The sequence below is a fragment of the Pseudoliparis swirei genome, chromosome 15 (assembly GCF_029220125.1).
Source record: "Pseudoliparis swirei isolate HS2019 ecotype Mariana Trench chromosome 15, NWPU_hadal_v1, whole genome shotgun sequence".
NCBI classification, from domain to species: domain Eukaryota; kingdom Metazoa; phylum Chordata; class Actinopteri; order Perciformes; family Liparidae; genus Pseudoliparis; species Pseudoliparis swirei.
In genome coordinates this window covers 173344-195641 of record NC_079402.1, presented here as the reverse complement: position 1 = coordinate 195641, position 22298 = coordinate 173344, and the positions used below count along the sequence as shown (strand labels likewise).

Here is a 22298-nt window from a genome sequence, read left to right as displayed (position 1 = left end):
ACAGGCTGACGGTCTCCCACACACATTTAGCGCGTCAACACGGTATATTTACTTTTTAAAATGATTTGGCAAATCATGTTTTTTGACAGGATGTATTATTTTGTTTCTTCTTCTTTTTTTTCTTTTCATCTCAACATTTTAAGAGAGGCGGCGCCCTAGCGCCCCCTATGGACGCACCGCCACTGCTCTGATCCACATCATGTGACCCCCCACACCAGGTCCAGAGGAACTGCTGCCTGACTCTGTGTAACTTCAGCATTCCAGAGGAGCTGGAGTTCCAGTACAGTCGGGTCAACCAGCTGCTGCTGAAGATCCTGGAGCCGGCCCGGCAGGACGAGTCCATCCAGAGGATCGCGGTGCACCTGTGCAACGCCTTGGTGTGTCAGGTGGACAACCACCACAAGGAGGCCGTGGGCAAGATGGGCTTCGTCAAGGTAACACGTCATAGAGACATAGATCTATGTCCACACAACAAGGGACTGGTGATACGTCGTCTTCTGGAGGTGAACTCCACTCGAACTATTCAGGAGTGTGTGTGCGTGTGGAAACAGCTGATTCCAGTTTTTTTTTCCTCCTTCACAGACGATGTTGAATTTAATCCAGAAGAAGTTACAGGACCGGCTGGTGAGTCTTTGACCTGAGCTCCTCACCGAGCTGCTGCCCTGGTGTTCGCCTCCGTCACATGGCGTGTGTGTCTGTGTGTGTCTCAGTGTGACCAGGTGATGGAGTTCTCCTGGAGCGCTCTGTGGAACATCACCGATGAGACGCCTGATAACTGCCAGATGTTCCTCAACTGTCGGGGCATGAGTCTGTTCCTGGAGTGTCTGCAGGTGAGTCCCTGGTCCAGGTGCCATGTGGCTTCAGGTCTGTGAGGTCGTGGTCTCTGTGTGCTGACCCTCCTCTCCTCGGGTCTGATCCAGGAGTTTCCAGACAAACAGGAGCTTCACCGCAACATGTTGGGGCTGCTGGGGAATGTAGCTGAGGTGAAGGCTCTGAGGCCACAGCTGCTCACCCCCCAGTTCATCTCAGTGTTCAGGTGAGACCGGATCAGCCTGGCTCTCACATGACCAGCTGCTGTTATGTCTTTAAAGTCAGGACTCCAGCAGCCTTTTGACCCACGACCAGTAATGTATAAACTGGAGACCGCCCACCGACCCCCCTCCTGAAGTGCCTGTGTGTTGCAGCGAGCTGCTGGGCAGTAAGGCCGATGGCATCGAGGTGTCCTACAACGCGTGCGGCGTGCTGTCCCACATCGTGTTCGACGGGCCGGAGGTGTGGTCCATGGAGGAGCCGCTCAGGGTCACGGTGATGGACCAGATGTGGGACGCCATCCGGAGCTGGGACGTCAGCTCGCGGCGCAACATCAACTACAGGTGAGCTGTCGATGCAGGGTGGACACCAACAGGTGTCTCACGGAGGACGTGCTGACCATGAGAGGAGCATGTCTGCACCGCGTGGTCCTCACGCTGACATCTGGTCCTCACGCTGACCTCTGGTCCTCACGCTGACCTCTGGTCCTCGTGGTGACCTCTGGTCCTCACGCTGACCTCTGGTCCTCACGCTGACCTCTGGTCCTCGTGGTGACCTCTGGTCCTCGCGGTGACCTCGTGGTGACCTCTGGTCCTCACGCTGACCTCTGGTCCTCGCGGTGACCTCTGGTCCTCACGCTGACCTCTGGTCCTCACGCTGACCTCTGGTCCTCGCGGTGACCTCGTGGTGACCTCTGGTCCTCACGCTGACCTCTGGTCCTCACGCTGACCTCTGGTCCTCGCGGTGACCTCGTGGTGACCTCTGGTCCTCACGCTGACCTCTGGTCCTCGTGGTGACCTCTGGTCCTCGTGGTGACCTCTGGTCCTCACGCTGACCTCTGGTCCTCGCGGTGACCTCGTGGTGACCTCTGGTCCTCACGCTGACCTCTGGTCCTCGCGGTGACCTCTGGTCCTCACGCTGACCTCTGGTCCTCGCGCTGACCTCTGGTCCTCACGCTGACCTCGGCGCTGCGTCCCTGCAGGTCCTTCGAGCCCATCCTGCGCCTGCTGCCCCAGAGCATCGCCCCGGTCAGCCAGCACTGGGCCACCTGGGCGCTCTTCAACCTGGTGTCGGTGTACCGTGAGTCATGGCGCCGCTGCTCTTCTTCTGCACACGCTCACAGGCTGAGTCTCTACTCTATGTCCGCAGCAAGCAAGTACTGTCCCCTGCTGATCAAGGAGGGAGGAGTCACTCTGCTGGAGAAGGTTCTGGAACTGGACAGCTCCGACCCGGAGACCAAGGACATGGCCAGGTGAGACTCCTTTAGAGGCCCCTGGGCTGAGGGGCGTCATCTGGAGAGAAGCACCATCACATGACTCACATGACACATGTCACGTGACTCTCATGTCACATGACTCATGCTTACATGACTGACATGTCACATGACTCATGTCACATGACTCATGACTCATGCTTACATGACTCATGTCACATGACTCACATGTCACATGACTCATGTCACATGACTCATGCTTACATGACTGACATGTCACATGACTCTCATGTCACATGACTCATGTCACATGACTCTCATATAACATGACTCATGTCACATGACTCATGACTCTCATGCTTACATGACTCACATGACTCATGACTCTCATGCTTACATGACTCACATGTCACATGACTCATGACTCATATCACATGACTCATGTCACATGACTCTCATGCTTACATGACTCATGACTCTCATGTCACATGACTCTCATGTCACATGACTCATGGCTCTCATGCTTACATGACTCACATGTCACATGACTCTCATGTCACATGACTCATGTCACATGACTCTCATGCTTACATGACTCATGTCACATGACTCTCATGTCACATGACTCTCATGTCACATGACTCTCATGACACATGACTCATGTCACATGACTCATGTCACATGACTCTCATGTCACATGACTCTCATGACACATGACTCATGTCACATGACTCATGTCACATGACTCTCATGACACATGACTCTCATGTCACATGACTCTCATGACACATGACTCATGTCACATGACTCATGTCACATGACTCTCATGACACATGACTCTCATGTCACATGACTCATGACACATGACTCATGTCACATGACTCATGTCACATGACTCATGACTCTCATGCTTACATGACTCTCATGTCACATGACTCATGACTCGCATGACACATGACTCACATGACTCATGACTCATGCTTACATGACTCACATGATACACATGTCACATGACTCACATGACACATGACTCATGCTTACATGACTCACATGTCACATGACATGACTCATGACTCATGCTTACATGACACACATGACTCATGTCACATGTCACATGACTCATGCTTACATGACTCACATGGCACATGACTCTCATGACACATGACTCGTCACATGTCACATGACTCACATGACACATGACTCATGCTTACATGACTCTCATGTTACATGACTCACATGTCACATGACTCATGACACATGACTCATGTCACATGACTCTCATGACTCACATGACTCACATGACTCTCATGACACATGACTCATGACTCTCATATCACATGACTCATGTCACATGACTCATGACTCATGCTTACATGACTCACATGACTCATGACTCTCATGTCACATGACTCTCATGTCACATGACTCATGGCTCTCATGCTTACATGACTCACATGTCACATGACTCACATGACTCATGACTCTCATGCTTACATGACTCTCATGTCACATGACTCATGTCACATGACACTCATGGCTCTCATGCTTACATGACTCACATGACTCATGTCACATGACTCTCATGTCACATGACTCATGACACATGACTCATGACTCTCATGTCACATGACTCATGACTCTCATGCTTACATGACTCTCATGACACATGACTCATGTCACATGACTCATGACTATCATGCTTACATGACTCTCATGTCACATGACTCTCATGTCACATGACTCTCATGTCACATGACACATGACTCATGTCACATGACTCATGCTTACATGACTCTAATGCTTACATGACTCTCATGCTTACATGACTCATGTCACATGACTCTCATGACACATGACTCTCATGTCACATGACACATGACTCATGTCACATGACTCATGACTCTCATGCTTACATGACTCTCATGTCACATGACGCTCATGACACATGACTCACATGACACATGACTCATGACTCTCATGCTTACATGAGTCTCATGTCACATGACTCTCATGACACATGACTCTCATGTCACATGACTCATGTCACATGACTATCATGACACATGACTCACATGTCACCTGACTCTCATGTCACATGACTCACATGACTCATGTCACATGACTCATGACTCTCATGCTTACATGACTCACATGTCACATGACTCTCATGTCACATGACTCTCATGTCACATGACTCGTGTCACATGACTCATGACTCTCATGCTTACATGACTCTCATGTCACATGACACATGACTCACATGACACATGACTCACATGACTCATGACTCATGCTTACATGACTCACATGATACACATGTCACATGACTCACATGACACATGACTCATGCTTACATGACATACATGACTCATGACTCATGCTTACATGACACACATGACTCACATGTCACATGACTCACATGACTCATGACTCATGCTTACATGACTCACATGACACATGACTCATGCTTACATGACTCTCATGTTACATGACTCACATGTCACATGACTCTCATGACACATGACTCATGTCACATGACTCTCATGACACATGACTCTCATGACACATGACTCACATGACTCTCATGACACATGACTCATGACTCTCATATCACATGACTCATGTCACATGACTCATGCTTACATGACTCACATGACTCATGACACATGACTCATGACTCTCATGTCACATGACTCATGACTCTCATGCTTACATGACTCACATGACTCTCATGACACATGACTCATGTCACATGACTCATGACTCTCGTGCTTACATGACTCTCATGTCACATGACTCTCATGACACATGACTCTCATGTCACATGACTCTCATGACACATGACTCGTCACATGACACATGACTCTCATGCTTACATGACTCTCATGCTTACATGACTCACATGTCACATGACTCTCATGACACATGACTCATGTCACATGACTCACATGACACATGACTCATGCTTACATAACTCTCATGTCACATGACTCATGTCACATGACTCATGACACATGACTCTCATGACTCATGACTCTCATGCTTACATGACTCACATGTCACATGACTCTCATGACACATGACTCATGTCACATGACTCATAACTCTCATGCTTACATGACTCACATGACTCATGGCTCATGCTTACATGACTCTCATGTCACATGACTCATGTCAAATGTCACATGACTCTCATGACACATGACTCATGACTCACATGTCACATGACTCGCATGACACATGACTCACATGACTCATGACTCATGCTTACATGACTCACATGATACACATGTCACATGACTCACATGACACATGACTCATGCTTACATGACTCACATGTCACATGATTCATGACTCTCATATCACATGACTCATGTCACATGACTCATGCTTACATGACTCATGCTTACATGACTCACATGACTCATGCTTACATGACTCACATGTGACATGACTCATGACACATGACTCATGACTCTCATGTCACATGACTCATGACTCATGCTTACATGACTCACATGACTCTCATGACACATGACTCATGTCACATGACTCATGACTCTCATGCTTACATGACTCTCATGTCACATGACTCTCATGACACATGACTCTCATGACACATGACTCTCATGTCACATGACTCTCATGACACATGACTCGTCACATGACACATGACTCTCATGCTTACATGACTCATGCTTACATGACTCACATGTCACATGACTCTCATGACACATGACTCATGTCACATGACTCACATGACACATGACTCATGCTTACATGACTCTCATGTCACATGACTCATGTCACATGACTCTCATGACTCATGACTCTCATGCTTACATGACTCACATGTCACATGACTCTCATGACTCATGACACATGACTCTCATGACACATGACTCTCATGACTCACATGACTCTCATGACACATGACTCATGACTCTCATATCACATGACTCATGTCACATGACTCATGCTTACATGACTCACATGACTCATGACTCTCATGTCACATGACTCTCATGTCACATGACTCATGGCTCTCATGCTTACATGACTCACATGACTCATGACTCTCATGCTTACATGACTCTCATGTCACATGACTCATGTCACATGACACTCATGGCTCTCATGCTTACATGACTCACATGACTCTCATGTCACATGACTCTCATGTCACATGACTCATGACACATGACTCATGACTCATGTCACATGACTCATGACTCTCATGCTTACATGACTCTCATGACACATGACTCATGTCACATGACTCATGACTCATGCTTACATGACTCTCATGTTACATGACTCTCATGACACATGACTCATGTCACATGACTCTCATGACTCATGACTCACATGACTCTCATGACACATGACTCATGACTCTCATATCACATGACTCATGTCACATGACTCATGCTTACATGACTCACATGACTCATGACTCTCATGTCACATGACTCTCATGTCACATGACTCATGGCTCTCATGCTTACATGACTCACATGTCACATGACTCACATGACTCATGACTCTCATGCTTACATGACTCTCATGTCACATGACTCATGTCACATGACACTCATGGCTCTCATGCTTACATGACTCACATGACTCATGTCACATGACTCTCATGTCACATGACTCATGACACATGACTCATGACTCTCATGTCACATGACTCATGACTCTCATGCTTACATGACTCTCATGACACATGACTCATGTCACATGACTCATGACTCTCATGCTTACATGACTCTCATGTCACATGACTCTCATGACACATGACTCATGACACATGACTCATGTCACATGACTCATGCTTACATGACTAATGCTTACATGACTCTCATGCTTACATGACTCATGTCACATGACTCTCATGACACATGACTCTCATGTCACATGACACATGACTCATGTCACATGACTCATGACTCTCATGCTTACATGACTCTCATGCTTACATGACTCTCATGTCACATGACGCTCATGACACATGACTCACATGACACATGACTCATGAGTCTCATGTCACATGACTCTCATGACACATGACTCTCATGTCACATGACTCATGTCACATGACTATAATAATAATAATAATAATAATAGATTATATTTATAATGCACTTTTTAATTTGCATGGGCAAAACTCAAAGTGCTACAAAGTAAAAATGGTTTAGATAAAACAGAATAAAAGCAGCGACGTCTATGTTCAAATCTAGTGAAAAGCTATTCTAAAAAGGTGTGTTTTTAGGCCTTTTTTAAAAACATCCACAGTCTGTGGTGTCCTCAGCTGGTTTGGGAGGGCATTCCACAGTCTCGGAGCAGCGGAGCAGAAGGCTCGGTCTCCCATAATGTTCAGTTTGGTCCTGGGGGGAAGAAGGAGGTTTGCCTTTTCAGAGCGTAGGCTCCTCGTGGAATTTTGTGGGGTGAGAAGTTCTTTGATATATGAGGGCGCATTTCCATGAATGCACTGATAGGTGAAGAGGGTGATTTTGTAGTCAATCCTGAGTGAGACCGGGAGCCAATGCAATAATTTGAGTATGGGCGTGATGTGCTCATACTTCCGCACTCTCATCAGGATCCTAGCAGCACTGTTCTGGATGTATTGCAGCTTCTGGATGTTCTTGGCAGAAGTCCCAATGAGAAGTGCGTTACAGTAATCCAGCCTGGAGGAGACAAAGGCATGGACAAGCTTTTCAGCATCTGATAGGCTGAGTGAGGGACGAGTTTAGCAATATTTCTGAGGTGGTAGAAGGAGGTCTTGCATGTTTGTTTGATGTGGGCCTCAAAGGTCAGGTGAGGATCCATTTTAACACCCAGATTGGTGACAGTTGACGAGTGAAATGTTCTGACCGGAGAAGGTGATGCTGGTGATGGAGGATGAAAGGACCTGATGTGGAGTGCCAACTAGAATGGCTTCAGTCTTGGAGCTGTTTAATTGAAGGAAGTTTTGTTTCATCCACACCTCTATCTCCTCCAGGCATGTGGTTATGTTGGATGATGGCAGAGGTGCAGAAGGGGTTGGCTTTGTTCTGATGTAGCTGCGTGTCATCAGCATAGCAATGGAAAGATATTCCATGCCGGCTGATGACACGACCAAGGGGGGACATGTATATGGTGAAAAGGGTGGGGCCGAGGACTGATCCTTGAGGGACACCACAGTTCACAAAGTGTGTTTGTGATTTTGCCACTCCCAAGGTGACATGCTCAGTCCTCCCGGTGAGATATGAGGTGAACCAGTTTAGGGCAGAGTCAGAGAGTCCAATTGTCGAGCGAAGACGATGGAGTAGAATGTTATGGTCGACGGTGTCAAACGCTGCAGTTAGATCCAGGAGGATGAGGAGGGATGGAGATCCGGTGTCAGCTGTCATCAGCAGGTCATTGGTCACCCTGACTAAGGCAGTTTCTGTACTGTGGCCCTGGCGGAAACCAGACTGGAACTTTTCAAAGAGGTTATTGTGTTTGAGATGTTCGTGAATCTGAATGGAAATTACCTTCTCCAGCACCTTTGACACATGACTCACATGTCACCTGACTCTCATGTCACATGACTCACATGACTCGTGTCACATGACTCATGACTCTCATGCTTACATGACTCTCATGTCACATGACTCACATGACTCACATGACTCATGACTCATGCTTACATGACTCACATGATACACATGTCACATGACTCACATGACACATGACTCATGCTTACATGACTCACATGTCACATGACATGACTCATGACTCATGCTTACATGACACACATGACTCACATGTCACATGACTCACATGACTCATGACTCATGCTTACATGACTCACATGGCACATGACTCTCATGACACATGACTCATGACTCACATGGCACATGACTCTCATGACACATGACTCGTCACATGTCACATGACTCACATGACTCATGCTTACATGACTCTCATGTTACATGACTCACATGTCACATGACTCTCATGACACATGACTCATGTCACATGACTCTCATGACACATGACTCTCATGACACATGACTCTCATGACACATGACTCATGACTCTCATATCACATGACTCATGTCACATGACTCATGCTTACATGACTCACATGACTCATGTCACATGACTCTCATGTGACATGACTCATGACTCTCATGTCACATGACTCATGACTCATGCTTACATGACTCACATGACTCTCATGACACATGACTCATGTCACATGACTCATGACTCTCATGCTTACATGACTCTCATGTCACATGACTCTCATGACACATGACTCTCATGACACATGACTCTCATGTCACATGACTCTCATGACACATGACTCGTCACATGACACATGACTCATGCTTACATGACTCTCATGCTTACATGACACATGTCACATGACTCTCATGACACATGACTCATGTCACATGACTCACATGACTCATGCTTACATGACTCTCATGTCACATGACTCATGTCACATGACTCTCATGACACATGACTCTCATGACACATGACTCATGACTCTCATGCTTACATGACTCACATGTCACATGACTCATGACTCACATGTCACATGACTCATGTCACATGACTCATGTCACATGACTCATGACTCATGCTTACATGACTCATGTCACATGACTCATGTCACATGGCTCTCATGCTTACATGACTCACATGACTCTCATGTCACATGACTCTCATGTCACATGACTCATGTCACATGACTCATGACTCTCATGTCACATGACTCACATGTCACATGACTCACATGACTCATGGCTCTCATGCTTACATGACTCACATGACTCTCATGACTCATGTCACATGACTCATGACTCATGCTTACATGACTCTCATGCTTACATGACTCTCATGTCACATGACACGTGTCACATGCCTCTCATGTCACATGACTCACATGACTCGTCACATGACTCACATGACTCATGCTTACATGACTCACATGTCACATGACTCATGACTCTCATATCACATGACTCATGTCACACGACTCTCATGCTTACATGACACATGACACATGCCTCTCATGTCACATGACTCGTCACATGACACATGACTCATGACTCATGCTTACATGACTCACATGACTCATGACTCTCATATCACATGACTCATGTCACATGACTCATGCTTACATGACTCACATGACTCATGTCACATGACTCTCGTGACACATGACTCATGGCTCTCATGCTTACATGACTCACATGTCACATGACTCTCATGACACATGACTCATGTCACATGACTCATGACTCTCATGCTTACATGACTCTCATGCCACATGACTCTCATGCTTACATGACTCTCATGTCACATGACTCTCATGACACATGACTCTCATGACACATGACTCTCATGACACATGACTCTCATGACACATGACTCATGTCACATGACTCTCATGACACATGACTCTCATATCACATGACTCATGTCACATGACTCATGACTCATGCTTACATGACTCACATGACTCATGACTCTCATGTCACATGACTCATGGCTCTCATGCTTACATGACTCTCATGTCACATGACTCATGTCACATGACACTCATGGCTCTCATGCTTACATGACTCACATGACTCATGTCACATGACTCATGTCACATGACTCATGACTCTCATGCTTACATGACTCACATGACTCTCATGACACATGACTCATGACTCTCATGCTTACATGACTCTCATGCTTACATGACTCTCATGTCACATGACTCTCATGTCACATGACTCTCATGACACATGACTCTCATGACACATGACTCATGTCACATGACTCTCATGACACATGACTCGTCACATGACTCACATGACACATGACTCTCATGCTTACATGACCCACATGACTCTCATGACACATGACTCATGTCACATGACTCACATGACACATGACTCATGCTTACATGACTCTCATGTCACATGACTCATGTCACATGACTCTCATGACACATGACTCTCATGACTCATGACTCATGCTTACATGACTCTCATGACACATGACTCTCATGACTCATGACTCATATCACATGACTCATGTCACATGACTCATAACTCTCATGCTTACATGACTCACATGACTCATGACTCTCATGTCACATGACTCATGGCTCATGCTTACATGACTCACATGTCACATGACTCATGTCACATGACTCATGACTCATGCTTACATGACTCTCATGTCACATGTCACATGACTCTCATGGCTCTCATGCTTACATGACTCACATGACTCTCATGTCACATGACTCTCATGTCACATGACTCATGAAACATGACTCATGTCACATGACTCATGACTCTCATGTCACATGACTCACATGTCACATGACTCTCATGCTTACATGACTCATGCTTACATGACTCTCATGTCACATGAATCTCATGTCATGTGACACATGTCACATGACACATGTCACATGCCTCTCATGTCACATGACTCACATGACTCGTCACATGACTCACATGACTCATGCTTACATGACTCACATGTCACATGACTCATGACTCTCATATCACATGACTCATGTCACACGACTCTCATGCTTACATGACTCACATGACACATGCCTCTCATGTCACATGACTCATGACTCTCATGCTTACATGACTCACATGTCACATGACTCATGACTCTCATATCACATGACTCATGTCACATGACTCATGCTTACATGACTCACATGACTCATGTCACATGACTCTCGTGACACATGACTCATGGCTCTCATGCTTACATGACTCACATGTCACATGACTCTCATGACACATGACTCATGCTTACATGACTCTCATGCCACATGACTCTCATGCTTACATGACTCTCATGTCACATGACTCTCATGTCACATGACTCTCATGACACATGACTCTCATGTCACATGACACATGACTCATGTCACATGACTCATGCTTACATGACTCTCATGTCACATGACTCATGTCACATGACTCATGACACATGACTCACATGTCACCTGACTCTCATGTCACATGACTCACATGACTCATGTCACATGACTCATGACTCTCATGCTTACATGACTCACATGTCACATGACTCGTGTCACATGACTCTTGACTCTCATGCTTACATGACTCTCATGTCACATGACTCTCATGTCACATGACTCTCATGTCACATGACTCACATGACACATGACTCTCATGACTCATGCTTACATGACTCACATGACACACATGTCACATGACTCACATGACACATGACTCATGACTCATGCTTACATGACTCACATGTCACATGACTCACCTGACACATGACATGACTCATGCTTACATGACACACATGACTCACATGTCACATGACTCACATGACTCATGACTCATGCTTACATGACTCACATGACACATGACTCATGTCACATGACTCATGCTTACATGACTCACATGGCACATGACTCTCATGACACATGACTCATGTCACGTGTCACATGACTCATGACTCTCATGCTTACATGACTCACATGGCACATGACTCATGACACATGACTCGTCACATGACTCACATGACACATGACTCATGCTTACATGACTCTCATGCTTACATGACTCACATGTCACATGACTCTCATGACACATGACTCATGTCACATGACTCTCATGACACATGACTCTCATGACACATGACTCACATGACTCTCATGACACATGACTCTCATGACACATGACTCATGACTCTCATGCTTACATGACTCACATGTCACATGACTCTCATGACACATGACTCTCATGACACATGACTCATGACTCTCATATCACATGACTCATGTCACATGACTCATGCTTACATGACTCACATGACTCATGACTCTCATGTCACATGACTCTCATGTCACATGACTCATGGCTCTCATGCTTACATGACACATGTCACATGACTCTCATGCTTACATGACTCACATGACTCTCATGTCACATGACTCATGACACATGACTCATGTCACATGACTCATGACTCTCATGCTTACATGACTCTCATGTCACATGACTCATGTCACATGACTCTCATGACACATGACTCTCATGTCACATGACTTTCAATTCAATTCAATTCAGTTTATTTTTATAGCCCAATTTCACAAATTACAAATTTGTCTCGGAGTGCTTTACAATCTGTACACATAGACATCCCTGCCCCAAAACCTCACATCGGACCAGGAAAAACTCCCAAATAACCCTTCAGGGGGAAAAAAAGGGAAGAAACCTGCAGGAGAGCAACAGAGGAGGATCCCTCTCTAGGATGGACAGATGCAATAGATGTCATGTGACCAGAAGGACAGATTAGAGTTAAAATACATTCAATGAATATGACAGAGTGTATGAATAGTTCATAGTGGGCATATTCCACGATGGAGACCTCCACGATCCATCAGGCAGATGGCGGTGGGGAGGAGGAGTGGGCGGAGTCTCAACAGTGGGCGGAGTCTCAACAGGACAGTGGCGTAGTCAGGAGCAGGAATTCCACGACCCAGACCTCGATGATCCATCAGGCAGATAGGATCTATGCCGTCTCATAGGGTCCGATGACCCCATGAGACGTGAAGTCAAAAGGACTCCGGGGAGAAAGCAGAGTTAGTAACGTGTGATTGAGAGATGAACATTCATCCTTAAGGAGAGAAAAAAGAGGAGATAGGTACTCAGTGCATCCTAAAACGTCCCCCGGCAGCTATAAGCCTATAGCAGCATATCAAGGGGCTGGACCAGGTGAACCTGATTCAGCCCTAACTATAAGCTCTGTCAAAGAGGAAGGTCTTAAGTCTACTCTTAAACGAGGTGACTGTGTCTGCCTCCAGGACTGAAGGTGAAGCTGGTTCCATAAAAGAGGAGCTTGATAACTAAAGGCTCTGGCTCCCATTCTACTTTTTAAGACTCTAGGAACTACAAGTAGTCCCGCATTTAGTGAGCGTAGCTCTCTAGTGGGGCAATATGGTACTACACGCTCCTTAAGATATGATGGTGCATCACCAATCAAGGCTTTGTACGTTAAGAGAAGAATTTTAAAAGTGATTCTTGATTTTACTGGGAGCCAGTGCAGAGCAGCTAGTGCAGGAGTGATGTGATCTCTTTTCTTAGTTTTAGTGAGAACACGAGCTGCAGCATTCTGGATCAACTGGAGGGACCTAAGAGACTTATTAGAGCAGCCTGATAATAAGGAGTTGCAGTAATCCAGTCTCGAAGTAAAGAACGCGTGAACCAATTTTTCTGCGTCTTTTTGAGACAAGATGTGCCTGATTTTTGAAATATTACGTAGATGAAAGAATGCCGTCCTTGAGATTTGCTTTACGTGGGAGTTAAAGGACAAGTCCCGATCAAAGATAACGCCAAGATTCTTTACAGTGGTGTTGGATGCCAGGGCAATGCCATCTACAGAATCCACATCACCAGATAATTGATCATATGACACATGACTCACATGTCACATGACTCATGACTCATGCTTACATGACTCTCATGACACATGACTCATGTCACATGTCACATGACTCATGACTCATGCTTGCATGACTCACATGGCACATGACTCTCATGACACATGACTCATGTCACATGACTCACATGACACATGACTCTCATGCTTACATGACTCATGCTTACATGACTCTCATGACACATGACTCATGTCAAATGACTCACATGACACATGACTCATGCTTACATGACTCATGACACATGACTCTCATGACACATGACTCTCATGCTTACATGACTCACATGTCACATGACTCTCATGACACATGACACATGACTCATGACTCTCATATCACATGACTCATGTCACATGACTCATGACTCTCATGCTTACATGACTCACATGTCACATGACTCACATGTCACATGACTCTCATATCACATGACTCATGTCACATGACTCATGACTCATGACTCATGTCACATGACTCATGGCTCATGCTTACATGACTCATGACATATGACTCATGTCACATGACTCATGTCACATGACTCATGGCTCATGCTTACATGACTCACATGTCACATGACTCACATGTCACATGACTCATGTCACATGACTCATGCTTACATGACTCATGTCACATGACTCATGACTCATGTCACATGACTCATGTCACATGACTCATGACTCTCATGTCACATGACTCTCATGACACATGACTCTCATGTCACATGACTCATGTCACATGACTCACATGACACATGACTCTCATGACACATGAGTCATGTCACATGACTCACATGACTCATGGCTCTCATGCTTACATGACTCACATGTCACATGACTCTCATGACTCATGTCACATGACTCATGACTCTCATGCTTACATTACTCTCATGCTTACATGACTCATGTCACATGACTCATGTCACATGACTCACATGACTCGTCACATGGCTCACATGACACATGACTCTCATGCTTACATGACTCACATGTCACATGACTCATGAGTCTCATATCACATGACTCATGTCACATGACTCTCATGCTTACATGACTCATGACTCTCATGTCACATGACTCATGGCTCTCATGCTTACATGACTCACATGTCACATGACTCTCATGTCACATGACTCTCATGTCACATGACTCATGACTCGTCACATGACTCATGACTCTCATGCTTACATGACTTTCATGTCACATGACTCTCATGGCTCTCATGCTTACATGACTCATGTCACATGACTCTCATGACTCATGACACTCATGTCACATGACTCTCATGACACATGACTCACATGACACATGACTCTCATGCTTACATGACTCTCATGTCACATGACTCATGACTCTCATGCTTACATGACTCATGTCACATGACTCTCATGACACATGACTCACATGACACATGACTCTCATGCTTACATGACTCTCATGTCACATGACTCTCATGCTTACATGACTCTCATGACACATGACTCTCATGTCACATGACTCATGTCACATGACTCTCATGACACATGACTCACATGTCACCTGACTCTCATGTCACATGACTCACATGACTCATGCCACATGACTCTCATGCTTACATGACTCTCATGTCACATGACTCTCATGACACATGACTCTCATGACACATGACTCATGTCACATGACTCATGACTCTCATGCTTACATGACTCTCATGTCACATGACTCTCATGTCACATGACTCATGTCACATGACTCTCATGACACATGACTCACATGTCACCTGACTCATGTCACATGACTCACATGACTCATGACTCATGACTCTCATGCTTACATGACTCACATGTCACATGACTCATGTCACATGACTCTCATGTCACATGACTCGTGTCACATGACTCATGACTCTCATGCTTACATGACTCTCATGTCACATGACTCACATGACACATGACTCTCATGACTCATGCTTACATGACTCACATGACACACATGTCACATGACTCACATGACACATGACTCATGCTTACATGACTCACATGTCACATGACTCACATGACACATGACATGACTCATGCTTACATGACACACATGTCACATGACTCATGAATCATGCTTACATGACTCACATGACTCATGTCACATGTCTCATGACTCATGCTTACATGACTCACATGGCACATGACTCTCATGACACATGACTCATGCTTACATGACTCTCATGCTTACATGACTCACATGGCACATGACTCTCATGACACATGACTCTCATGACACATGACTCATGTCACATGACTCTCATGACACATGACTCTCATGACACATGACTCATATCACATGACTCATGACTCTCATGCTTACATGACTCACATGGCACATGACTCTCATGACACATGACTCGTCACATGACTCATGCTTACATGATTCTCATGCTTACATGACTCACATGTCACATGACTCATGACTCATGTCACATGACTCTCATGACACATGACTCTCATGCTTACATGACTCACATGTCACATGACTCTCATGACACATGATTCATGACTCTCATATCACATGACTCATGTCACATGACTCTCATGCTTACATGACTCATGACTCTCATGTCACATGACTCTCGTCACATGACTCATGGCTCTCATGCTTACATGACACATGTCACATGACTGTCATGCTTACATGACTCTCATGTCACATGACTCTCATGACTCATGGCTCTCATGCTTACATGACTCACATGACTCATGTCACATGACTCTCATGTCACATGACTCTCATGACACATGACTCATGTCACATGACTCTCATGCTTACATGACTCTCATGACACATGACTCATGTCACATGACTCATGACTCTCATGCTTACATGACTCTCATGTCACATGACTCTCATGTCACATGACTCTCATGACACATGACTCTCATGTCACATGACTTTCAATTCAATTCAATTCAGTTTATTTGTATAGCCCAATTTCACAAATTACAAATTTGTCTCGGAGTGCTTTACAATCTGTACACATAGACATCCCTGCCCCAAAACCTCACATCGGACCAGGAAAAACTCCCAAATAACCCTTCAGGGGGAAAAAAAGGGAAGAAACCTTCCGGAGAGCAACAGAGGAGGATCCCTCTCCTAGGATGGACAGAACAATAGATGTCATGTGACCAGAAGGACAGATTTAGAGTTTTTTTAAATATTTTTTTATATACACTTTTATTAATCCCCAAGGGGAAATTAGTTCTCTGCATTTAACCCATCCTTAGTTATTAAGGAGCAGTGGGCTGCGGTGAAGCGCCCGGGAAGCAACTGGGGGTTCAGTGCCTTGCTCAAGGACACTTCGACTTGCAACTAATTGGGAGAGCGGGGATCGAACCCACAACCTTGCGGTTGCAGGACGGCCCTCTTACCCCACTGAGCTAAATGAATATGACAGAGTGTATGAATAGTTCATAGTGGGCATATTCCACGATGGAGACCTCCACGATCCATCAGGCAGATGGCGGTGGGGAGGAGGAGTGGGCGGAGTCTCAACAGTGGGCGGAGTCTCAACAGGACAGTGGCGTAGTCAGGAGCAGGAATTCCACGACCCAGACCTCGATGATCCATCAGCAGATAGGATCTATGCCGTCTCATAGGGTCCGATGACCCCATGAGACGTGAAGTCAAAAGGACTCCGGGGAGAAAGCAGAGTTAGTAACGTGTGATTGAGAGATGAACATTCATCCTTAAGGAGAGAAAAAAGAGGAGATAGGTACTCAGTGCATCCTAAAACGTCCCCCGGCAGCTATAAGCCTATAGCAGCGTCTCAAGGGGCTGGACCAGGTGAACCTGATTCAGCCCTAACTATAAGCTCTGTCAAAGAGGAAGGTCTTCAGTCGACTCTTAAACGAGGTGACTGTGTCTGCCTCCAGGACTGAAGGTGAAGCTGGTTCCATAAAAGAGGAGCTTGATAACTAAAGGCTCTGGCTCCCATTCTACTTTTTAAGACTCTAGGAACTACAAGTAGTCCCGCATTTAGTGAGCGTAGCTCTCTAGTGGGGCAATATGGTACGACAAGCTCCTTAAGATATGATGGAGCATCACCAATCAAGGCTTTGTAGGTTAAGAGAAGAATTTTAAAAGTGATTCTTGATTTTACTGGGAGCCAGTGCAGAGCAGCTAGTGCAGGAGTGATGTGATCTCTTTTCTTAGTTTTAGTGAGAACACGAGCTGCAGCATTCTGGATCAACTGGAGGGACCTAAGAGACTTATAGAGCAGCCTGATAATAAGGAGTTGACCTAAGAGACTTATAGAGCAGCCTGATAATAAGGAGTTGCAGTAATCCAGTCTCGAAGTAACGAACGCGTGAACCAATTTTTCTGCATCTTTTTGAGACAAGATGTGCCTGATTTTTGAAATATTACGTAGATGAAAGAATGCAGTCCTTGAGATTTGCTTTACGTGGGAGTTAAAGGACAAGTCCCGATCAAAGATAACGCCAAGATTCTTTACAGTGGTGTTGGATGCTAGGGCAATGGCGTCTACAGAAACCACATCACCAGATAATTGATCACATGACACATGACTCACATGTCACATGACTCATGACTCATGCTTACATGACTCATGACACATGACTCATGTCACATGACTCTCATGCTTACATGACTCACATGGCACATGACTCTCATGACACATGACTCGTCACATGACTTACATGACACATGACTCTCATGACACATGACTCATGCTTACATGACTCTCATGTCACATGACTCTCATGACACATGACTCATGTCAAATGACTCACATGACTCATGCTTACATGACTCATGCTTACATGACTCATGCTTACATGACTCACATGTCACATGACTCTCATGACACATGACTCATGTCAAATGACTCACATGACTCATGCTTACATGACTCTCATGTCACATGACTCTCATGACACATGACTCATGACTCTCATATCACATGACTCATGACTCTCATGCTTACATGACTCACATGTCACATGACTCATGACTCACGTGACTCACATGACTCATGACTCTCATGTCTCATGGCTCATGCTTACATGACTCACATGTCACATGACTCACATGTCACATGACTCTCATGTCACATGACTCATGTCACATGACTCATGCTTACATGACTCTCATGTCACATGACTCATGTCACATGACTCATGACTCATGGCTCTCATGCTTACATGACTCTCATGTCACATGACACATGACTCATGTCACGTGACTCACATGACACATGACTCTCATGTCACATGACTCATGTCACGTGACTCACATGACACATGACTCTCATGTCACATGACTCATGTCACATGACTCATGTCACATGACTCACATGCTTACATGACTCACATGTCACATGACTCTCATGTCACATGACTCATGACTCTCATGCTTACATTACTCTCATGCTTACATGACTCTCATGTCACATGACTCATGACTCTCATATCACATGACTCATGTCACATGACTCTCATGCTTACATGACTCACATGACACATGACTCATGTCACATGACTCTCATGTCACATGACTCATGGCTCTCATGCTTACATGACTCACATGTCACATGACTCATGTCACATGACTCATGTGACATGACTCATGTCACATGACTCATGACTCTCATGCTTACATGACTTTCATGTCACATGACTCATGTCACATGACTCTCATGGCTCTCATGCTTACATGACTCACATGACTCTCATGTCACATGACTCTCATGTCACATGACTCTCATGACACATGACTCTCATGTCACATGACTCTCATGACACATGACTCATGTCACATGACTCGTCACATGACTCTCATGCTTACATGACTCTCATGTCACATGACTCATGACTCATGTCACATGACTCTCATGACACATGACTCATGTCACATGACTCATGACTCTCATGCTTACATGACTCATGCTTACATGACTCTCATGTCACATGACTCATGTCACATGACACATGCCTCATGTCACATGACTCACATGACTCGTCACATGACTCACATGACTCGTCACATGACTCACATGTCACATGTGTAACCCTAACCCACATGACTCACATGACACACATGTCACGTGACTCATGTCACATGACTTCAGAGGGTTTGAGAAGGTTCCAGGCAGCATGGCGTTTCTTTGGGGCTGGTTGTCTCGGGTTTGGACCTGTGATGTAACACCTGTCGGCTTCTGATTCATGTGTGACGTCTGACGGACGTGGACTAACACGATGTATTGACTGTTTCAGCAAAGTGATGGAGCAGTGTGAGAACTTCAAAGAAGACCCCATGGAAACCAGCCAGGAGGTGAACTCTGGCCAAAGAGGATGACCTCACAGGAGCTATGACATCATACTGAGGCCCCGCCCCCTGCCAGCACCACCAGGGGCAGTCATGTGCATTATTCTTATTATTCTTATGATCTCGTAGAGCAACAATGTGTCTCTGACCTCCTCCTGTGTGTGTGGCACAATGATGATTTCTTTGTTATATATGTAAATATGAAGTGTTTGTCTCTTACTGTGTGTATGTTTTATAATGTAATTATAAACACTCATAACTTTACTCTATATTCAAATGAGTTTAGACTGACATGTGGTTTACATCCACAATCTCAAGACCTCTTTAAAGGTCTCTAGATCTGGTCTGTTCTATTCATCGGGCATTTTAACTCCACCTGCTACGAGGACCTGCTACGGGGACCTGCTACGAGGACCTGCTACGAGGACCTGCTACGAGGACCTGCTACGAAGACCTGCTACGAAGACCTGCTACGAGGACCTGCTACGAGGACCTGCTACGAAGACCTGCTACGAGGACCTGCTACGGGGACCTGCTACGAGGACCTGCTACGAAGACCTGCTACGAAGACCTGCTACGAGGACCTGCTACGAGGACCTGCTACGAGGACCTGCTACGGGGACCTGCTACGAGGACCTGCTACGAGGACCTGCTACGAGGACCTGCTACGGGGACCTGCTACGAGGACCTGCTACGAGGACCTGCTACGGGGACCTGCTACGAGGACCTGCTACGGGGACCTGCTACGAAGACCTGCTACGAAGACCTGCTACGAAGACCTGCTACGGGGACCTGCTACGAGGACCTGCTACGGGGACCTGCTACGAGGACCTGCTACGAAGACCTGCTACGGGGACCTGCTACGAGGACCTGCTACGAAGACCTGCTACGGGGACCTGCTACGAGGACCTGCTACGAGGACCTGCTACGAGGACCTGCTACGGGGACCTGCTACGAGGACCTGCTACGAGGACCTGCTACGAAGACCTGCTACGGGGACCTGCTACGAGGACCTGCTACGAAGACCTGCTACGAGGACCTGCTACGGGGACCTGCTACGAAGACCTGCTACGGGGACCTGCTACGGGGACCTGCTACGAGGACCTGCTACGAGGACCTGCTACGAGGACCTGCTACGGGGACCTGCTACGAAGACCTGCTACGAGGACCTGCTACGGGACCTGCTACGAGGACCTGCTACGAGACCTGCTACGGGACCTGCTACGGGACCTGCTACGAGGACCTGCTACGGGACCTGCTACGGGGA

General features: G+C 46.0%; 1 protein-coding gene across 2 annotated transcripts in view; it reads left to right on the top strand.

Annotated features, from left to right (window-relative positions):
- The window catches only part of zer1 (zyg-11 related, cell cycle regulator), a 28106-nt gene extending 6811 nt beyond the window's left edge, over nt 1-21295 (top strand). For both annotated transcript variants that reach the window (XM_056432707.1, XM_056432708.1), the window contains exons 9-16: nt 219-434; nt 583-624; nt 711-830; nt 921-1036; nt 1185-1373; nt 2012-2109; nt 2179-2281; nt 20980-21295. In XM_056432707.1, coding sequence (XP_056288682.1) covers nt 219-434; nt 583-624; nt 711-830; nt 921-1036; nt 1185-1373; nt 2012-2109; nt 2179-2281; nt 20980-21061 — 966 coding nt within the window. In that variant the 3' untranslated portion in view covers nt 21062-21295. The remainder of the gene's footprint in view (nt 1-218; nt 435-582; nt 625-710; nt 831-920; nt 1037-1184; nt 1374-2011; nt 2110-2178; nt 2282-20979) is intronic.
- The last annotated feature ends 1003 nt before the right edge of the window (nt 21296-22298 follow it).